This window comes from Trypanosoma theileri (assembly GCF_002087225.1).
Source record: "Trypanosoma theileri isolate Edinburgh chromosome Unknown TM35_Tth_35_V1, whole genome shotgun sequence".
NCBI classification, from domain to species: Eukaryota; Euglenozoa; class Kinetoplastea; order Trypanosomatida; family Trypanosomatidae; genus Trypanosoma; species Trypanosoma theileri.
Genome location: NW_021639877.1, coordinates 273,884 through 294,032, shown reverse-complemented (window position 1 = coordinate 294,032; position 20,149 = coordinate 273,884). Strand labels below are relative to the sequence as shown.

The 20,149-nt window shown below is 44.5% G+C and overlaps 12 protein-coding genes across 12 annotated transcripts; all 12 read left to right on the top strand.

Moving 5' to 3' along the window:
• Positions 1-598: 598 nt before the first annotated feature.
• On the top strand, positions 599-1,540 carry TM35_000352150 (uncharacterized protein; the record flags this gene model as incomplete). The annotated part of the gene is made up of 1 exon (XM_029029268.1): positions 599-1,540. One exon carries the CDS (start codon positions 599-601, stop codon positions 1,538-1,540), a length of 942 nt encoding a protein of 313 aa, XP_028879537.1.
• A 1,156-nt stretch (positions 1,541-2,696) lies between these two features.
• Positions 2,697-3,371, top strand: TM35_000352140 (uncharacterized protein; the record flags this gene model as incomplete). The annotated part of the gene is made up of 1 exon (XM_029029267.1): positions 2,697-3,371. The coding sequence occupies one exon, from the start codon at positions 2,697-2,699 to the stop codon at positions 3,369-3,371; it is 675 nt and encodes a 224-aa protein (XP_028879536.1).
• A 329-nt stretch (positions 3,372-3,700) lies between these two features.
• On the top strand, positions 3,701-4,420 carry TM35_000352130 (subtilisin-like serine peptidase; the record flags this gene model as incomplete). Its single annotated transcript, XM_029029266.1, has 1 exon — positions 3,701-4,420. The coding sequence occupies one exon, from the start codon at positions 3,701-3,703 to the stop codon at positions 4,418-4,420; it is 720 nt and encodes a 239-aa protein (XP_028879535.1).
• Positions 4,421-4,686: 266 nt separating this feature from the next.
• Positions 4,687-9,492, top strand: TM35_000352120 (putative NADH-dependent fumarate reductase; the record flags this gene model as incomplete). The annotated part of the gene is made up of 1 exon (XM_029029265.1): positions 4,687-9,492. One exon carries the CDS (start codon positions 4,687-4,689, stop codon positions 9,490-9,492), a length of 4,806 nt encoding a protein of 1,601 aa, XP_028879534.1.
• Positions 9,493-9,780: 288 nt separating this feature from the next.
• Positions 9,781-10,266, top strand: TM35_000352110 (uncharacterized protein; the record flags this gene model as incomplete). The annotated part of the gene is made up of 1 exon (XM_029029264.1): positions 9,781-10,266. One exon carries the CDS (start codon positions 9,781-9,783, stop codon positions 10,264-10,266), a length of 486 nt encoding a protein of 161 aa, XP_028879533.1.
• Positions 10,267-10,577: 311 nt separating this feature from the next.
• On the top strand, positions 10,578-12,065 carry TM35_000352100 (putative glucosamine-fructose-6-phosphate aminotransferase; the record flags this gene model as incomplete). Its single annotated transcript, XM_029029263.1, has 1 exon — positions 10,578-12,065. One exon carries the CDS (start codon positions 10,578-10,580, stop codon positions 12,063-12,065), a length of 1,488 nt encoding a protein of 495 aa, XP_028879532.1.
• A 409-nt stretch (positions 12,066-12,474) lies between these two features.
• On the top strand, positions 12,475-13,380 carry TM35_000352090 (uncharacterized protein; the record flags this gene model as incomplete). Its single annotated transcript, XM_029029262.1, has 1 exon — positions 12,475-13,380. The coding sequence occupies one exon, from the start codon at positions 12,475-12,477 to the stop codon at positions 13,378-13,380; it is 906 nt and encodes a 301-aa protein (XP_028879531.1).
• A 248-nt stretch (positions 13,381-13,628) lies between these two features.
• Positions 13,629-14,537, top strand: TM35_000352080 (putative DNA ligase I; the record flags this gene model as incomplete). Its single annotated transcript, XM_029029261.1, has 1 exon — positions 13,629-14,537. The coding sequence occupies one exon, from the start codon at positions 13,629-13,631 to the stop codon at positions 14,535-14,537; it is 909 nt and encodes a 302-aa protein (XP_028879530.1).
• A 400-nt stretch (positions 14,538-14,937) lies between these two features.
• On the top strand, positions 14,938-15,312 carry TM35_000352070 (uncharacterized protein; the record flags this gene model as incomplete). Its single annotated transcript, XM_029029260.1, has 1 exon — positions 14,938-15,312. One exon carries the CDS (start codon positions 14,938-14,940, stop codon positions 15,310-15,312), a length of 375 nt encoding a protein of 124 aa, XP_028879529.1.
• Positions 15,313-15,586: 274 nt separating this feature from the next.
• TM35_000352060 (putative protein kinase) lies at positions 15,587-16,900 on the top strand (the record flags this gene model as incomplete). The annotated part of the gene is made up of 1 exon (XM_029029259.1): positions 15,587-16,900. One exon carries the CDS (start codon positions 15,587-15,589, stop codon positions 16,898-16,900), a length of 1,314 nt encoding a protein of 437 aa, XP_028879528.1.
• Positions 16,901-17,230: 330 nt separating this feature from the next.
• TM35_000352050 (uncharacterized protein) lies at positions 17,231-17,938 on the top strand (the record flags this gene model as incomplete). The annotated part of the gene is made up of 1 exon (XM_029029258.1): positions 17,231-17,938. The coding sequence occupies one exon, from the start codon at positions 17,231-17,233 to the stop codon at positions 17,936-17,938; it is 708 nt and encodes a 235-aa protein (XP_028879527.1).
• A 1,246-nt stretch (positions 17,939-19,184) lies between these two features.
• Positions 19,185-20,051, top strand: TM35_000352040 (uncharacterized protein; the record flags this gene model as incomplete). Its single annotated transcript, XM_029029257.1, has 1 exon — positions 19,185-20,051. The coding sequence occupies one exon, from the start codon at positions 19,185-19,187 to the stop codon at positions 20,049-20,051; it is 867 nt and encodes a 288-aa protein (XP_028879526.1).
• Positions 20,052-20,149: the final 98 nt, after the last annotated feature.

Genomic DNA, 20,149 nt, shown 5'->3' with positions numbered 1-20,149 from the left:
CACCAATTGATAAAATCAGAAGTACTGAATTCTGGAAGGAAATATATATATATATATATATTTATTTATTTATTTATATATATATTGTTTCCTTTACTTTTTTTGTTCATGGGAAAGGAATGCTCTAATATGACACTTAATGAAATGTATCATATCATGTTTTCTCCATTTATCGATGTAGAAATTGTCGATTAGGGTAAGTTGTTGAAAACCACACCCAGTCTGTCATTTTTTTTTTCTTCCTCGGGAGGTGGGTTAAAACGGTTTTTTAGCATTTCTTTTTTCTTGGTATTAATAAAATGAATTAATAGTGAATACTCCTTTCTGAATGTTGATAAAAACAAAAAATGTCGAAGATAAAGTGAAAAAAATTACTAAATATATTGTATTTCTCTGGCCTTTTTTTATGTATTCTAGAGAGATCAATTGTGGGGAATTTCGTATGAAATAAGTTATATTTTCTCTCGGCAATGCTGTTTTCGTATATCTGGTAGTGCTATTTGGTAGGGCTTTTTCCTGTTTTTTTGTTTCATTTTTTTCCCTCCCCCTGTCATTTTTCTTGAATTTTTTTCTGTGTTAGAAAGAGACCACATTCCAGATGTCAGATCATCAAACTCATACTGACTCTTCTAGTTTTTCTGACTCTGGAACCACAGGTGTTCCATCATCGGATCAACTCATTGCCTTTGATGTGAATTGCTTTATGATACACATTCTTGTGGAAGAGGTGCAAGCTACGTTCTTCGCATTGCGGGAGAAACAGTTCCCTTACATGGGATCTGTGTGTTCTAAGCGAATTCAGGATCGCATTCAGCAGCTACTGCCTGTCGAATATACTGTAGTGGTGGAGGGTGCATACGAACGCTCATGGGGTCTTTTCCTAGAAAGAGATGCCGGAATTCTCTGTTACCTTCATGAAAATTGTACAAGGGAAGCTGTGGGATGGATGATAGCCCCTGGTTCTCTAAGGTGCTTTTTGTCTACCGAAGAACTGCACCATGTGAAAGACGCCGACGAGCAGCTGGGATGTCTTGTGCGTGAAAAATGTACGAAGGAATTGGAGGGTGTTTGTCGAAATCTTCTGATGGAAGTTATGTTTACGACATGGCGCGGTGTAGACTTTTTGAATGGTTGCCAAACCGTGTTGGAGTTGTGCGATATTGGCAATCTCTCATTCTGGAAGTCGCTGCTGGAAATTATGTGGGTTCGCCCAAGGGAAGGCAGTAGTGTGCGTCTTCGCGATATTGAGCGTGGGTGTCAACAGCTTGCTTTCCACGTGCGTGTGCGCTGCAGATGGACGGAGCTGCTCGGCAACGCCCTTCTGGTGAAGTATGTGTACAAGAGTGTACTTCGCGTGCTGCTAAATGCGAATCCACCAGCGATGGAGCCGGGCGCTGGTTGCGTGCGTGAGGTGCCTGTGGGGTCGCTGCTGTTATGCAGGCATGGTTCAGCAGATGAGGTGATCGTGACCCTCACGGGAACAAATCGGTGGGGCCGAATTCCAAGTATCCCAGAAGATGTGGTTCGGCAAATTGAGTGATGCGGAAGAAAGACGAGAAACAGGTGAAAAGGAAAGGGATGGAAGAGTGCCAATCAGCAATGTTCTCGTCGTGTGTCACATCTTTTTTTTTCCCCCGTTGAATTATTTTGCTTGGATTTAGATCAACGAGTTCGGTGAATCTTACTTTTTTTTTCTTCCAGATGGTTCCCACCCACACCCCTGTATTTAAGGAAGGCGTGTGTGTGTCTGTAAAAGTGGAGGGGGGTGAGGTGGCGGGTCGCTGTTTCTCTTTCTTGTTGTTGTGTTGAGAAAAAAGAAAATATGGAGATGCCCTCGTGCATTTCACGAATAGGCTTCTCTTTAAAAGTGAGAAAAGAAATATTTCTCTTTGCTCCCGTTTGCTTCATTTATGGAAGGAACTCAGATAACTGAGTTAATCTTATTCTGAGATCTTTTTTTTTTTTTTTTTTTGAGAAAATCACTCTCTTTTTATTCTTTCTGTTTTAAAACGTCGTTTTCAATTGTTTTTCTATCTTATTTTCGATGCTTGTGCCGGGAATCAGTATTAGCTTTCTCTTCTTTGGAGAGGCGCAAGTAAGGTTTTTTTTTCTCATTGTTTGCTCTAAGGATTTTTTGTTTCTACCATATCTGACCGTTCTGTTTCTTCTTGTGTGAAGGCCGAGAAAGGAGCATTTGGTCTCTTCCTTGCTGGTAGAGGGGGGAAAAACACCCAGAGTTTGTGGATGAAAACTGTTTTTTTTTTTGTTTGTTTTGTTTTGAGGAACATTTTTTTTTTCTTTTTGGGGCAATTTGCTTTGAGAAATTTGAAACGTTTGTGGGTTTTCGATATGCTGTTATTTTATTTTATTTTTTTTTTGATCTGGAGCGGTAATATACGGTTCCATTTTGTTTCGTGCTCGTTGTTTTTCCACCACCGTATATATATCTTTTGGGTTGCATGGTTGCGATTACGAGGAATCTACATTTGCCAATGTCAATCGCTTTACTCCCCCTTCTTCCGATTCTGTGTTATTATTATTATTATTATTATTATTATTATTATTTACACGTTTATTAATGTATACCATGTCTGCTGTTTTTATTATTGTTGTTGTGCTCCTTCATTCTCTTTCCCCCTTTTTGCCTTTGCTCTTGTTGGTGGGGGAGATCACACAGCCGAGATCACACCGCTACGATGGAGCCGGACGACGTTGCTGAATACAGCCGGCGGGACTACTGGGAACGGCGCTACAACGCAGAGGAGGAGTACAATTGGTTCCCGTCCGTCCACAACGCCACCGTCGCGGCGATCTGCGACGAATTGATGGCGGCTTTTCAGCGGCGGGGTGGAGAGGGGCGACAGGTGTTGCGAGTGCTGCACTTGGGAACAGGGAACTCGTCACTGTGCATGGACTTGTACACCGCTGTGTGTGCGCGTGGGCTGCCGTTCACTCTAGAGCAGGTGGCAATGGATTACGCACCCAACGTCATTGAGAAGATGCGAGCAAAGTACACACCTGAGGTGTTGCCAAATGTACAGTGGGTGGTGGGTGACGTTCGCCGTCTTGAGGAGTTTCATGCGTTTGGTCCTTTTGATGCTGTTATTGACAAGGGCACAATGGATGCCCTTGAGGCAGATAAAAAAAGCGAAACATTAGAGGATGATGTGGAAGCTATGTTGCGTGGTGTAGATGCTCTTTTAGCACATGCGAAAGGGTATGGAGTATTTATGCAGATTACATGGGTTGTGCCATACATGCGACTGTATTACACGAAAGGCGATAGATTCATCTGGGGAGATCAGGTGCGCTACACACCGCTTGCTGATAGTGATATGTATCGACTCTTTGTGTACACCGTGAGAGAGTAGCGTTTCTATCTATCACTCACTTTGTTTGTGTCTGTGTATTGCCCTAAATTAAACCGATTAAAAAGGGGAGAAGAAGAAAAAGAAAAAAAGGTAAAACAGGAATGACTAACGTATATTTGTATCATACCCGAGTTTCATGTAGCTGTGTTAACTGTAGACGTACTGTTGCTAGGGGTATCTAATTCTTTCTGTACTATCACTGTTTCTTTTTTTTTTTCTCTTTTTTTTGGGTTCCCCCGGGTGTACAAGAGGACCTTTCCTTGTTGTTTTTCTTCTAATTTTTTTTTTTTTCTCTCCCTGTTTCTGCAAGGAAGAGGAAGAAAAACTGTATGTTAGTTTTGGCAATTCTGCCACGTCGCTTGTATGCGAGGAGTTGCTGCAATGCGGTTAATATCATGTGTAGATCCCATACATCAGTTGCTTGGTATTCAACCGGAAAGAAAGAGAAGAAAAGAACTTCGTCAAGAGACGCTCGTCGACGACACAGCAAAAGTAAAGATGAAAGCAGTACCAGTAGCACTACAAATATCACTGCATCAGCGGTGTCAGAAGAAGAAACTGCCAATGTACCACGTATGACAGTGGATCGCCCGACAATTGTTGCCAAACCGCGGCAACAAGGAGAAAAGATAACTATGGTTCTCCCATCATTACCGTCACCGTCACCGTCACCATCATTATCATTATCATCATCATCATCATCATCATCATCAGTGCATTGGTCGCCGACAGAACGAGATTACGAAGCTCTCGTAGCAGATCTTCTTCTTTACAGGTGTGAGTCGCTAGAGCCGGTGTTAGACGCCCTCAGAAAGGAGCGGGCATTGTTTGATGAGTCTATTAGAAGGATGGAGGAGCGTATCGCTGACATGTACCTTCTCCGAGAAGAGATTCGGGAAATGCTAAAAGAGGGTGCTGCAGAGCAACACCGAACGTTAACAAACGCACTTCAATCAGTTAGTGATTGTAATATAGAGAAGAAAGAGGGAAAAGTCGCATCTCCTCATGATGCTTCTGAAGAGGATGTAGACGTGGAGATATCTCTCTGAGAAAAAGAAAAGAAAAAAAAAACAAAAAAAAAGTAAAAGAAAACGAGAAAAGGTCTTGTTGACCATGTGAACAGAAGGTGCCTCTTGACGTATTCCATACTAATAGCGGTATCCCAACTAATGGGTATGCTTTCTTGTACCTCTTCTTCTTTTTTTAATATTACTCACTCATACACACATTCAAACACACCTCTATTATAACAATAACAACTACAACAACAATCAAAAACACGTGGGAAGGTACTGAAAGGGAGACAAGTTGAATTATGTATCCCTCTGCGCGTGAAGTGGAGGAGGTGGTACTGTCTACATTAAGGCGCGGTGACTGGCGGCGTGCGGTCAAGCTTCTCGCAGGGGCAGTGACACTTCCGTGTGTACCAACTACACGAACTTACGCTGAGGTTGTTGCGGCTGTCGCAAAGCATGGCACCTGGGAAGAGACAGTACGAGTGTGTGACCGATTACACAACAGTCCACTTTCTGCCCGTGCTCTTTACCGCACTGCAGCAGATGCGTTGCTCACAGATTATTCCGGTAACAACAATAGCAATAAGGCTGAATTCCTTCTTGCAATTGTTCTTGCCGCTCGACGTCGCCGAGTGCCATTAGCAACCTATCACCTTCATCATTGCAGTCGTATGTTGCAGGATGCCGGGAACTGGCGGGGAGCGCTTCTTGCAGGTTCCCAAGAACGTCTCGTTCAGCAAGCACCAGCCCTTGCGCATCCCATGATGCTCGCCGCAGCATCTGGTCGTCATTGGGAGTCTGGATCAAAAATCATGTCCTCTTTGCTTGCTTCTTGTACCGCCCCTAGTGGGACTATCACTGAAAATTTTATTCGTTGTTTTACTCCTGCAGCTCCATGGTGGCGTGCGCTGGCTGTCGCGTCTGTTCTCTCTTGCAGCAACGAACCGGGAGTCTTGCAGGTAGCATGCGAACTACGCAATGAAGTAAACCGTGGTGGAGGGCAGTCAAGTGTAAATGCTGAAGAGAAAAAACAACAAATACTGTTGCGTCTTGTAGAGGGACATCTGCAACCATGCGATCTTACAGTGGAAGAAGCAACAGATGTGTTTGCCTTGATGGGAGAGCAGCATTGGGTGAAAGCTTTAGATCTGTTGAGGCAGTATCCCGTGTTATTAACACACACTCCACACCTCCGTGTGTTGCTGCCGCCTTTAACACTACATCATAACAATATGCAGCGGCAGCAGTACAACTGGGAGGCTGTCTGGCATGCTATCACACACACACTCGCTAACGCTCCCATGGACGAAGTCCTTACGACCGCACGCTTCTTCTTTATATATCTCCACGGAGTGAAAGAAGAAGAAATGAAGCGGGCGGGGCGCACTGTATCGATGTTTATTAACGCAAGGCGTAAAGAAAATGCGGAGTCACTGGATCCAACTCTTCTGCAAGAATTCCTTTCTGAGGCATGTGCGTGCGGCTGCTGGGAAGCCGCACTCCTTGTCTCTAAGCGTCCCACTGCGGTATTCTCGGAACTCGCTGAGAGTGATCGCTGGGAAGCTGCCCTCACAGTGCACGCTGCGATGCAACCGAATGCTAGGGAGCGAGTTGCTCCACAATTGGAGCATTTATTCATTGCTAGGGGACTGTGGGAACCAGCTTTATTGTATGCACAATTGCGTCTGCCTGCTGACACGTTGACTATGCGTAGTTTGGCTGTTCCACTATGTGCAGCTCTTGGACAATGGTACCGTGTACTTCAGATGCTTCAACTCTGCGCTCCTAATCCTACAAAAGCAGAAAAATTACTGAAACACTACTGTATTCTGGAACACGGTGAAAACTTAATTCGTATAGCTTCAAAACGCAATGACTGGGTTGGTGTGTTACAGGCTTGGAAAAAGGTACAACGGGTATCAGATAACTTGAAGACAGTTTCTACGAAAGAGAATGAAAAAGAACCCCCACAGTTACGTATGTCTCCTCATGCCGTAATGCGCACAGCAAAACTCTTGCTTGATCATCAACGGTATGATGATTGTTGTATAGTGGTTTCTACTTTTACACCCAACGTTTCAGAACCTATTCTTCTTCGATGTCTTAGGCTTTTTCACTATATTCGTTTGTCTCCACTATCATACGGGCGTGTATTGCAGGAGTTCAGAGAGTTCAACACACCCTACAGAGTAGTGCTTGACTGTTACGCAGTTCTTGCTTTGACTGTAAGCAAAAACTATACAGGTGCCTTTTCAATACTTCTGCAACTGGTATCATGTCAAAATGAGGGAACAAGGGACACTGTTGTCAAGGCATTAGGTGAGGTTCCACACATAAAGAAAATGTTGCCATCTATCCTTTGTGAAATTGCAAAACCATCTCAAGCATCCGATTTAGAGAATGTTATGTTATTTCTCATTCCTTGTGTGGGATCGTTAGAAGATGTTGACCTATTCAACAAACCGTTAAAGACTTTCTGGATGAATGAGAACGATATACTTCGTAACTTGTCGCTTCGTGTGTCTGTAGAACTCTTACGGCATATGGTGTCGCGGGATTTACCCGTTCCCTTCGAGCTTATGCAAATCATTGCGGCTGGATTGGAGCATCCGGATGCTTTACCTACTGCCCTAATTTTGTATGAGTCTTTGCTACGGTGCAGTACAGTTACTACCCAAGAGAGTGATAATAAAACAAAATCGGGCACTCTCTTAGCATCAGAAGATGATATTGAGGCAATCTTTAAGCGTTGCATTCAGGTATTTATTTGCAAAGGTCAATGGAGTCATGCGCTTGCCGCGATGCAACACTGCAAGACCACCGATTCGGAAACACTCTTTCGAACGACAGTTCTTTTAAAAGAGGAAAGGGAACGTCGTGAGAGGTTGGCGTATCGTGTTATATTGGAAGCTACAAAAGAGAGTGAGGAGAGATGGTGTAAGATTCCACCTGGACAACAAATGGAGGACACTATTTTAACACTTACACAACTACACGCGTGGAAAAATGCCCTCACCCTGTTTAATGAGAGAGTGGAGCATCACCATTCCTCAGGTGAGACGAGAGGTTCTTGGGGGATGGTTGTTGGTGCTTTACTTTCTTGTGTCGCTACCTGTGGCCCCTGGGAAACTGCATTACATCTTGTAAAGACGGTGCGGCAAGATATTCAATTAGGGTCTGCCTCTATCGAAAAGGGTTTAACCGATGTGCTTCGCTCTGTTAAACGTCACAGTGGAGCCATCATGTGTAGCAGAGTTCTGCTCTATATGGTAGAAGAAATGGGTGTCATACCTACACCATCACAGTATGAAGTCCTTCTGCGTTCTTTTTTGTGGTCAAAATTAACTGCAGTGGAGAGGGATGTATGTGGAATGAATTTGAGGCGTCTCAGTCACTCCCTCAATGAAAAAGAAATTGTTGATCTGGTCGCTGCTATCACCACATCAGGGGCTTCCTGGAAGAATGAGGGAGACATTTCTTCTTTAGGGCGATGGATGAGTAACTCTCACCACTCTGGTAGTTCAACACCATGGATGCCTTTGGAACGGCCTTTGTTGTCTGATGAGGAACTTGATCAGCTATGCCATCTCGCACCTTTAATTGTTCTTGCCACTTCACGAATGTTAGAAAGTCTATCACGCCAGAGTTTTTCAGGGCGTTTCAGACCTTTTGAGCTAAAGCTTCTGCTTCAGCATTACCGCACAGAGGTGTTGTTGTGGGTTGACAAAATCGATAGTACTGAATTGGGTGTAGACACACAACTAGTTAAGCATTGTATGGAAAATCATTTGTTACACGTTTTACTTGTGCCTTACGAGCGTGAATGGCGACGATTGGTTTCCTCCAAAGGAAATGATACCATAGCAACATCATCTGCTGCAGTAGAAAGCTTCATGAAGAAGTTACGATGGGAGGTTTTCCACGGCTTCGTGTCGCATCAAACCGTGTCAGGGGTATGGGATGCATGTCATTCTTCTGTAGAAAAGCTGACGAAACAGCGGTGGCCGTGGTTATGCGAACATGAATTGCTACGTGAAGTTCAGCGACGCGGTGGAAAACCTCCATTGTCACTTCACACACGACCGAATGCATCGCGTTCTGAAATAGAGTCTTACTGGGCGACATACGGCCGTCTGCTATGGCCAGGGTTGTTCCTTAGTGGCCCGGAACTATGTCAGCTAGCGGTGTATGTCCCGCTTGTGGAGCCACTCCTTCGAGGGGCTCAAATGGAAGAAAAACTTATGGAACTTCTGGCAGACATTCACGTGACCCACTTCTCTTCTGAAGCCATACCTCGAGAAGAAGAACTACTTCGTCAACCGCGTTCACTTGATGTAATTCTTATTGTGTTTAAACTGGCCTTTAAGACGCTGAAGCGCTTGCATACCCAACTTGATATGGACGCTCGAGGTGGACGCCATTACTATTATTTCCACCCTGATACAGCATTGTGGCAGCGACATGAACAAAAATCAGATAACATGCACACAATCAAGCGATTGTCACGATGGTCACTTGCACTACGCATTCTGCACCACTACCGACGGTCCACGACAAACGCATTGCAACCGCGTACGTTGGCTGCCCTTGTTACCGCATGTGCAGCTGACTTTAACGACGACATGTATGAGTTTAAGAAACAGCAAGCGCAGAAAAAACTCTCTTGGTGGGAGCTGGCAATTAGGTGTGCTCATAGCGTAGAACCAACACTTAATCATTCACTCTGGTGTCACGTTATGCAGCTGGCGTCTTTACCTCAACAAAAGAAAGATGATATATCTATGATAAAAGGTGATTACCGAGTAGAGAATATACATGACACTTCTCTACAGGCCACTATGCGTGTAATGCTAGACCACATCAATAGGTCTGAAGGAAATATCCCCTTTGACATGTCGCTCTTGCTACTGGACCAGATGAAGGAGCTTCTCTGTGAGTCACTATCATCTGTTGATAAACCTCAGAGGGATGCTGATGGGGACGATGCTCTTGCAGTGTGGGTGATGTTGCAGACCCACCACTGTTTGGAAAAAATGGAACCACTCCATGCAATGTTGTTGAAACGGATTGTGCTTGAAAGAGACTCTGGTCGGGATATAATCTAAGTTAAGGGGTATCAGTGTAAGGTCCCAAGTCTTTATTTCTTGATTACCTTTTGTTTGCTTCTTTTTTTTTTCTGGGGAGAAACATTATGTGTTACTTTGGGTTTAATTATTTTTCCTTGTTTAACTATTGTTCTTATTGTTTTTTCTTCCCCTTCTTTTCTCTCTTTTTTTTTTTTTTTTTATTCTGTGTGCCTCACCCCTCATGTATTTTCTTCTGGGTGATCGTTAGAGAAGAAGAAAGAGGAAGTCAAGTTACACTTTCTTATTGTTCTTGTTTTTAGGGTTGTAATGATGCCAACACTACAACCACTCGAGTGTGACGTTATTGTGCCCAGCCGTTTCAGTGCTGTGCGACCGCGTACGTGGAATCTCGTGATGGACGATACCGGTCGTGCACTGGCCGAGCGCTACGGCAGTGACATGTCGTTCAATCAAATAACAGACGAAGCCGCTCTTCGCAATCGTGATCGCCGCATGCGTGAAGAAGTTTTGAGGCGACGATCTACTCTATCCCCAGGAATGAGAGAGGAGAGTCTTCACGATACTTACAGTGTTGCCAAACAAGATACAGGTGCGTCAACTGGGGTAGCGCAGTCGCAAGGGAAACAACAAGAAGGAGAGTCCCGAACGGCAGCATATTCCTTCCTCTCTGGACGTATCACCACGGCAGGAGAGTCTGAGACGTTTGGACAGAGAAAGCAACAAGCACATAAGCAAAATGCTATATCGTATGACATCATCCCTAGAGAAATTCCAGTTTCCTCTTTTCACTAAAAGAGTGTCATTTCCTCTACCATAAATGCTGCTGATTGTGACTGACGAATATAAATATTTTTATGGATCAAAACAAAAAAAAAAGGGAAAAGGGAGAAAAGAGAAGTGTTTTGAAGGTGAAAACCCAATTGTTTTCCGATTCTCTGTAATTATTTTGATCATGTCTTTATTTTTTCTGTTTTCTTTTTTTGTTGTTTCTATTAGACTTGGCCAGGCAAAAAATATTCGTGGTATTCATGTACTTTATCTTCCTTCGCTCCTATTCCTTTATACTGCTGTTCCTGATACAGCTATCCTTTCCATGCTGTACTATGGCTTGGCCGGTGTGGTTGTCAGTGCCATTTCAGACACCACAGGAAAAGAAGGAAGCTGCACACTCCACATTCACGTTTGAGCAAAAGTATCGAAACCCTGGATTGCCACCTCTATCCCTCGTGAGACGCAAAGCTAATACCCATTCCAATCGTCACGTGATGCAACTATTGGATGAGCTTGAGGCCAAGAGTCGGGTGAGCACCTGCTGGAAAAATGCTATTGAATCGCTCAAGGAAGGATGTGGATCACTTCGCACAGACGATGGTGCACGCAGTCGTTTGGCTCTAAGGATGGCATCATGCGACGGCGAATCCGACGGGGGTCACCGTTCGTGGCCGCGTTGCTCTATCGACCGTGATAGTGATATACGGCAGTGTGTACAACATCTGGGGGACGCGCAGTACCTCGTATATGCGCAGTATCGACTACATACTGATGTCTTGTGTCTTTACATTCAAGAAGAGGTCTTTCAGGAGCGGACAGAAGCTGTTGTGAAGACGCTCTATGCGGGTGCAGCTGCAGCATCAGAGACCCTCCAGTCGCTTCGGGACTCCAGCGATGAGCTGCTGGGGTCTGTGGAAGAGGCAACAAGACAGCAGAAAAGTAACTTTATCGAAACACAGCGACTCTATGGCCAACTGCAAGAATTACGAGATGGTCAATCAAAGGCGTTTGAGTCCTTAAGGGAATCTACGGAACGAGTTATGCAGTCCGTGACAGATGCAGGCTTGAGTTTAAGTCGAATGCATGTAGCACTTGATGAAGGTGCTGCTCACGCTGCAGCTGCTGTGAAGGAGATTACACGTGAGACAGCGGCGTTTCAGAGCCGTACTGAGGCTTATGCATCCAACATGCTGCAAGTGCTGGAACGTGTTGAGGGATTTCAGCAGTCGTTGGTGGAGGGAACGATGGGTATCGGTGCAATGTTTCACTGTGCCATACTCCTCCTTATCCTTTTGTTGTTCACCATTCCTGCACGTACAGCCGCTGCGAGACTGCCCTGCATTGCTGTAGTTTGTGTGGCCTATGCAATTCGACCATTTCTCCCCCGAACACTGAACTATGCGCTGGGGGCTACTGGCGGTAACAGCAATAATAACAATAACAACAGTAACAATATCTTCTTTGTTTTCGTGACACTTGTTGTTGGAGCAACTCTCTTATTTTTTGCGTATACCTATCGTTCTCCCGACCAGGCACTGCGACTTGTGCTGCGATGCGAAATGCGTCGTGTGTTAGAAGACACGAGAGGATCCATGCTTGAGGATGTTCGCCAGACAGTTATCGAAGGTGTTACCGAAGCAATGCCACGTGTGGGTGGCTTTGCAGGATCACATCAGCAACAGCGGCGCGAAGAGAGTGCGAGATTGCTTGTCTCTTCTATGAGTAACAAGGAGGAAGCAGAATTGGGGGTGGAAGAGGAAGAAAATGGGGTGCGCACACCACCAACGGTAAAGAAACCACGACGTAGAAAATCCAGTTGAAGTTGTTCAGTTATGTAATATGGTGAATACATGGGGGAGTACCGCATGTATGAATTTTTGTTTTATTCTTTACGAGTTATTGTTTGTTCCTTTATTTATTTATTTATTTTACTCGTATCTTGTTCTGTTTCGATTGGTACTTACTATTGTTTCTATCATCAGTGAAAATATGAACCTCCTGCAGGTGATTTCCGGGAAAGGTCATTTTACGAGGTGGCACAAACATTTGACAAATTAATTTGGGTATATTTTCTTTTTTTCTTTTTGTTTCTTCACATGTGTGTTTTGCTTTTGCTTTGTGTTCATATGTGGTGTGGTGTTTATGTACACTTGCTACTTATTTGTATTTTAGCTGCATCCATTCTTACGACCTCTCTTTCTTTCTCTTTTCTCAGGAGCATAGCCCGGGATGTCCATGGCACTCGCAGCTGCGCGGCAGCGGGCGGAGGAGGAGCTGCTGGGGTGGGCGTACATCACAAACCAACTGCTCCTCGAGAATGCGCTGGCGGCGCTGGCGGACGTTGAGGAACCCGCGCGGCGGGCGGCGCTGGAGGTTGAGTACGCCGCTGGTCTCGCCGCACTGCTGCGCGCGGAGTGGACGGCAACACAGCAGCAACTTCAGGACGCACGTAATAGCATCCAGCAGATCGCTAACGTTATTGCACACCATCGCGATGGACAGGTGGCACACGGGGTGTGTGCAGACGCTGAGCCACCAGCGGTGAGTCTCCGTCGCCTCCTAGACGATTTCACTGCATTTGCTGAGGCTACACAGCAAAAACTACTACAACAAGAACGATTACAACAACAACAACAACAACAACAAGAACGATTGCAACAACAACAACAGCAAGAACGATTACAACAACAACAAGAACGATTGCAACAACAAGAACAACAACAACAACAGGATGAAACAGTGTCTCTGCACGGCAACGTGCAAACGCTATACACACGCATTTTGCCTCCTCCTCCTGTGAATCCCACAGCGCGAACGCTTCTCAGTGTTCGCGATCAAGTGCGGGAGCTTCGGCCGGAAACAGGAGTTTCACCCTACGGCATCGTACATACACCGCGACTACAAAAGTATCAACATAATCAAGAAATTCGCGAAAAGGGCGAGTATACACCACATCTAACGGCATCACCACTGCACACTTTGTACACGTTGCAGACATCTCCGTCGGCAGTACGGCATCATACACCTCATTCTGGCACACAGGATAGTGTGTCATCAGCAGCACTTGCATGGAGGGAACGCATGACATCATTACAGGCAGGTTTGCGAGACCTCAAACGTGAGCTTGGGAATTAGTTCTTGTATTACACTACGATACACTACCCTTTTGTTTCCCCACATGTTGCTTCCTTTCTTCCTTTTCCCATTTATATATCTGCATATTTATCGATGTCTCTTGTTCTTATCTCATTTCCACAGATTTCTGAGTTAGTGTCACATTGTTTTTTTTTTTTTCTTTTTATTTTTCTTCTGCTTTATTTGTTTATTATTTGGCGAAGACCGATAGGTGTGAGCAAAAAGAAAAAGAAAAAGAGCGGAGAAGTATGGCGCAGACGTCAATGATTGTGGAATCTAATGCGGGTCTGCGGGAGCTAGTGCCATCACGTACACACGTCTGTCTTCCAGGAGACCCTGTGCTGTTGCTGGAGCCAACTGCGATTGTGACACTTGGAAATGGCCTTCGACCTCTTCCACAGGATCCTGTCAGCAGCAATAGCAACAACGAAGGCGCTGTAGAAGGAACTAACACCTTTGTTTCCGCGGAGTTTTGTGGGCCAGTATCATGTAGCGTTGGACCAAATCATGTGCGTCGCTACACAATTGATCCCCCTGCGGCTCGTCGGTATACCTACGTCCCCAAGGACCCGGTTGTGGCGATTGTAATGAAGAAAACGACGAATTACTACTTGTGCTATACCGGTGCTCCATCTCTTGCAGTGCTTGATGCCCTGAGCTTTGACGGGGCGACCAAGTCCAGTCGTCCGCGGCTACAAGAGGGCGACGTTGTGTACGCATTTGTGCGGCCGCAGCGGAGTGAAACTATAACTACTACAACAATGGGTGGACCAGTGGAGACTGCAGGGGATGAGGTGGAGCTGAGCTGTATGGCCGGCGAAGTTGGTCTCGTCGCGCGCGACTGGACTTCCGCTGACGCGACATTCGGTCCGCTCAGCGGAGGCACTGTCGTTCGTGTGCCGTTGCCGTATGCACGGAGTCTTCTTGCCGCAGATGGTGCCTCACGTCTTCTCGCGCTCTTGGGAGACCGCGTGCCGTTTGAGGTATGCATTGGTGCGAACGGTCTCGTGTGGGTCTGCGGTCAACGGAGTGAGAATGACGCCACTGCGGCTGTGCGGCGCACCGTTGCGGTGGCCGCCTGCATTGTTGAAGCGCAGGACGATGTCACCGTTGCCGAGATGGAGGCACGCGTACAGAGCTACTTCCCAAACGAGTAACTAAAGTAACGCAATTATCAGAGAGTGGTGTTTCTTCGACTATTCTTATTTTTTGAAGTTACTATACTGCTGCTGCTGCTAGTACTACTACTACTACTACTACTACTACTACTACTACTACTACTACTACTTTTATTGTTATTGTTGGTGTTGGTGTTGGTGTTGCGGTCTTTGCGTGATCACCAATCATCTTGATTGCTGTGCTTCTGTTAATTGCTTCTTGTTTTGTTATAACTTTTTTTTTCAATGTTTTTTTTTCTACAATATATATGTATGTGTTAATCTTTGGATGCATGTTACCATATCTATTTAGGGGTAAAGAAAAAAGAACTAAAATAGGAGTCACGTGGTGTTGTTGTTAGTCTCTTTGAGAAGTGACTGTACGGCGCCATCAGCACGAATGCCTGATTATACGCAGTTCGTCAAGTACTTTAATGAGTACCCAAACATTCCACAAAATGAGTGCCCTGCGTACAGTCGTCTCGCGGACACCACGTGGCGTTTACTGACCGCTTCTGATAAAGAGGGTGTTGGGGCAAAATCAGCTGCGTCGGCAACAGCAGCACCAACACCTGCATGCCCCTCCATCGTGATTGGGCGGCTGCTCGTCTCGACAGAAGACCGCTGGCGTATTCAAGCGCACATGCGCCGTGAGGAGGCGAAGGCAGGAGCTGGTCGAAAAGAGTACAACAAGAAAGTGACCCGCGCTACAAAGACCACGAAGGGACCAGATTCTGGAGAAGGATTTCCTCCAGGGCGAGGTCGCCCTGTATGATATAATCACTTCCTATGATATCACTTTTTTTTAATATTGTTCTTTGTACGTCTGTGTTTTCTGTTATTTGCGCAGTGGTTAGTTACCCTCTTCGTCTTTTTATGCTGATGCTTTCTTTTGGGTCTTTTCCTTGTTCCACGACGTAAGGGCTCCGATAAAACGAAAAGAAAAAATATAAGAAATTTAAAATAGTGAGAAAAAAGGGAAAAAGGTATATATATATATATATATATATAGGGCTAAAAGTGAGTGAGTTGATTGTTGGTCAAACGATATGTTGCAGACTTCCATGGAGGTTTCAGGCATCTCCTCACCCAGTGAACCCGAGAGAGATATGATGAAGCACCACCAAGACAGAATGATTTCTGCTACGCTGCATTCAGCATACGATCAAGGTGAAGTCAATTGTCCCAGGAGCAGAGGTAGTAACAGCAGTAGTAGTGGTGGTAGCAGCAGCAACAAGGAACCAGTGGGGTGTGGAGTTCCACCACTCTCTCCTGCAAGTCTTGGAAGTCCCCTTACAAGACAACCGGAAGCCACAGTGCTGGAGGCTGCACAGGAGCAGCGTCTTATCGAACTATTGCATAAGGCCTCTCAAACCATTAAGGAGGAGCGCGCGCGATCAGCAGCGCTGCGTCAGGAACTTGAGGAGCTGAGACAATCGACTGCAACATTGTCCACCATGCAAAAACTGCAGCAAGAGAACCAACAACTTAGAAAGCAGTTGGCATCCATGAACAGGCAACTCGAACTGAGTCAGTCACATAATCCTCAAACAAAGCAGAAGGATGGAGAAAAGGAGCGAGAAGAACAACAACAATCTGGGAAAAGCAGATCACTTTCTGCGAGCCGGGGTGATAGCACGTCGTCCAAGCGCTCATCTGTGAAGGCGCCTCTCACGCCTTTAGCTACAAACACGGGTACATACATGAAGAAAAGCTACAGCGACGTGGAGCACACAAAACAGCGGGCAATGTCTTTGCAGCGTCACTCTCAACTTTCCCAAAGTGATGGCTCTCGGAGTCATAGCATGACAGGGACACAAACGCAAAAACAACAACAACAAGAGGAAAAACAACAACAACAACGTTCTCCTTCTGCTTTTAAATGTGCCTCACAGCCGACTGTCCCGAAAACGGTTTCTTCTTCTTTTCGTGATGATGATAATTATAATTATAATGATAATGCTACTAATGACCATGCTGTTAGCAACAACAAGTGGCACTCTGTTGTCCCTCGCAATGGCGAGACGACGTACAATTCAGAAATGATTACTCGATTACGACGTGCATTGGCCCCGCCACCCACGAAGGAACAACTGGGTGAAGTCATTCACGCAATGGTACAGGAGATTGTTCGTGATACACGTCGACGAGGGCTCGATTTGTACATGAAGCGTCAAGCTCCTTGCGTGTATCAATGCACATTTGGTAACGATAATACTCAGAAGGGAAAGGGAGTTGCGGCACGTGTGGTACACTTATCGATTGACAGCGGACGACTCACTGTGAAAATGGGTGGTGGACACGTGAATTTTCTAGATTACTTGGAGCGGAATCGTTTGTTACTCTCAGTATATAGACTTTAGAAAAGGGGAAAAAAAAGAGGTGATTATTCTATTTTGTGTATGTAGATAATTATTTATAGAGATATTTCTACTACTTCTTTGTTTGTGTGTTTGTTTGTTTGTTTGTGTGTGTGTGTGTAGAAACCATTTTTCGTAGACTTTCTTTGTGTATATGTCTCTTAATACTTTCTTCTATTCTTCTGTCCCAGTATATTTTTTTTCGTATTTCTTTGGAATAGATAGGGGATTGTTTATAAAAGGGAAAAATAAACATATATAAGGTAGATATAGTAGTCTGGAGGAAGTGGAGACGGTAATAAACACCGTGAAAAGAAACTCTTTTGCAGCGCAATGTCTTCTGTAAATGAGACTTCAGAAGTTGTGGGATCTACTACGGATTCTTTGTGGCTTATTATTGGATTAACTGGTGCTGGTCTCCTTATTCTTATTCTCATTGCGGTTATCGTCGGGACGTACTATTGCCTAGTGAGGCGACGTCAACGCACTGGAAGCAATAGATTTCTGCAGCAGACACGATACCATTCAAGAGATAATTCGCGCCCGACTACGCCAAGAGGCAGTGTATCCTACCAGATTCCCCCTTCACAGAAAGGCTTGCGGCGTCAAGGATCGATGGGAGTGGAAAACAACTCCAATGTCTTTCTTGCCCCAAATATGGGGCCCGGGAGTGCACAGCGGCAATTAAGCGCATCGCGGAAATGTTCGCAACAACAGCCTGGCAATTATTACTCGGCCAACGAGCAACCGCAGAATGGGTGGCCGAATTATGTTCCTCAGGGATATGGTGCAGTACCTCAGCAACTGCCAAATGATCAATGGGCCATGAACGGTCCGTATGCCTACCCAAATCCCCTACACGAACGAGGTATATATCAAAATGATAATGATAATAGCGAAAACGTGGTGCCCATGCAAATTGTGCCCCCAGCTCAACCTCCAGTCTCTCAACAGCAGCATCAGGATGATGATGATGAGAGTCAACCAAGGCTACAGCGGCGGAATTCACGTGTTTCGTTTGTGGGAGTTTTTGAAGTGTAGGAGTGATATTATCAACTGTGACAATAAGCTTTACTTTTTTATTTTGTTTTATATTTTTTCTTTACATCTGACATATCCTCATCCAGTGTTGAAGAAGGAGTGTGGGTCAATTAATATAGAAACGGTGGATAGAAACAGAGGGAGCACCCATTAATACCGGGTCAAGAATATTTTGGTGGATTGACGTGCCTTCAACCCTTTTTGTAATGACCTTCTTTGTTTTTTATTTTTATTTTTCTAATTTCTTTCTTTCTTTTAATTCTCTTCCGCAAACCACCCTTATGATATTCAGTAAGGCTTCGGATTCCTTATAGTAAGGTAGAGCCCTACATATGCTATTCTGCTTCTATTAGGCATTGTTTCTGCTTTCTGAATTGTCATTAAAAAGATAGAGATAATGCGAAGACTTTTTTGCGACCTAAACCTGTCATTTCCCCTTTTTTATTATAATATATGTGTATACTTTATTGTTTTAGTATAAAAGCAGGAAATGAATCTGATTTTAGAGAATAGAGAAAAGGGAGATGTTTTGTATTTTTTTTTTTTGTTGTTGTTGTTTTGATTTTTTAAGTATGTGAACTTGATTATTTTCTCTTATCTTCATGAAGGTATACTCGGTTGTTATTGGATAAATATCAGGGTGTACTATTTGAGATGTTTTTTTTTTTTTTGAGTTTTCTTTGGAGAGGGCCAAACAGGAAACCCTTATTTTTTTCCTCTTGATCTTTCTCTGCCGTTATATGTAGAAGTAAAAGAGACGAGGGCCTGTCTTTTCTTTGATTTTATTTTTTTATTTTTGTGTATTTCTCTCTCTCTCTCTCTCTATGTGTCTATGTGTTTATGTGCCACCCATTTTCTGTGCTGTTACTTCTTTTTATAATGTTTCGGCAATATCTCTTGTTTTTTGTTTTTGTTTTTGTTTTTTTCTTTATCTATCTTTTTCTACCGGATTTTATTTCATTTTTTTTTTTTTTTTTTGCATAAATTCTCTATTCTTGTTTATTTGCCGTCCAGCTGGGATTGCTGAGTTAACGGCCGATCTATCTCACCGGTGCTTCCTCCCCACATCTCTCTCATACTTTCAGATCGGTCAAAAACACACTGACACAGAAACATACTATTATATTGAGGTAAAGGAGATCAAAAGAAAATCGATCAGAAATAAAAGAAGAGTCACTTTACAAATTAAAATAAAGAAAGAATGCAAAACGAAGGAAAAACAGGAACAACCGACAGTAATTCTACTATGCTCAAAACACTCACATACAATGGACCGGTTCCGAGGCCACATCCGCCCTGTACGGACCCCACACCTGATGAGCAGTACCGTCAGTACACGGAACAAAAGATGCAAGAGTTGGAACAACGTCAGGAACAACAACGTCAGATGGAGGGAGCTCCAGCAAGCAATAATGACAACAACAACAATAATAATATTGGTGCTATGTTTTCAAATGCTGCTGTAAATTTTCGAAATATGGCGCAACAAATGGCATTCAAAGTGGAGCGCGCAAGTACTGAAGTAACAAACGTAACCGCAAGTCGAGTGCGACAACTGGATCGGCAACTAAGTCTTGACCGCTTCAAGAACAATTTCCCAGAGCTGACTGCAATGGGTGAGGTGCTTCTTGCTGACTACTCATGTGCCGCAATGCACGCTGGGGTGCGTGTGAATGGGCATCTGCACATCACCAAGAATTACGTCTGTTTCAGCGCACAAACAACTTCTACGCTTGCGCAGGCAACCAATACAGTATTGAAGGAAGCTGGTCTTTCTGCTGGAGATGGATCCCCAACTGGCATTCGTCAGGTTATTCCACTTACCGAGATTGCCAGCATTCAACTCTCTGTTGCCCTTGAGACGATTGATCAAGGCCCACCATTCTTTCTTCCTATCCCCGCCCCCAACGTACTCCCCACGAGCCTGCAGTTGTACACAACACGACAGCAATTATTTCAGTTTCTTGATTTTGAGAGTGTGGTGGCCAAAGCTGGGGCTGTCTTATCAGATGCCGTGAAAGGACGTCCTATTGACCGCGCGTACAACTACCTTGATCATGCTTGGCGTGATGCAACAAGTGTTCCTCTTCCAGGTGTTACTTATGTGAGTTAAACCAACCCATTAACCTATCACTCACCTGTGCATATGTTCGTTTCGATGATAGTACAGGGAAGGAAATATATATATATATATATATATATATATATATA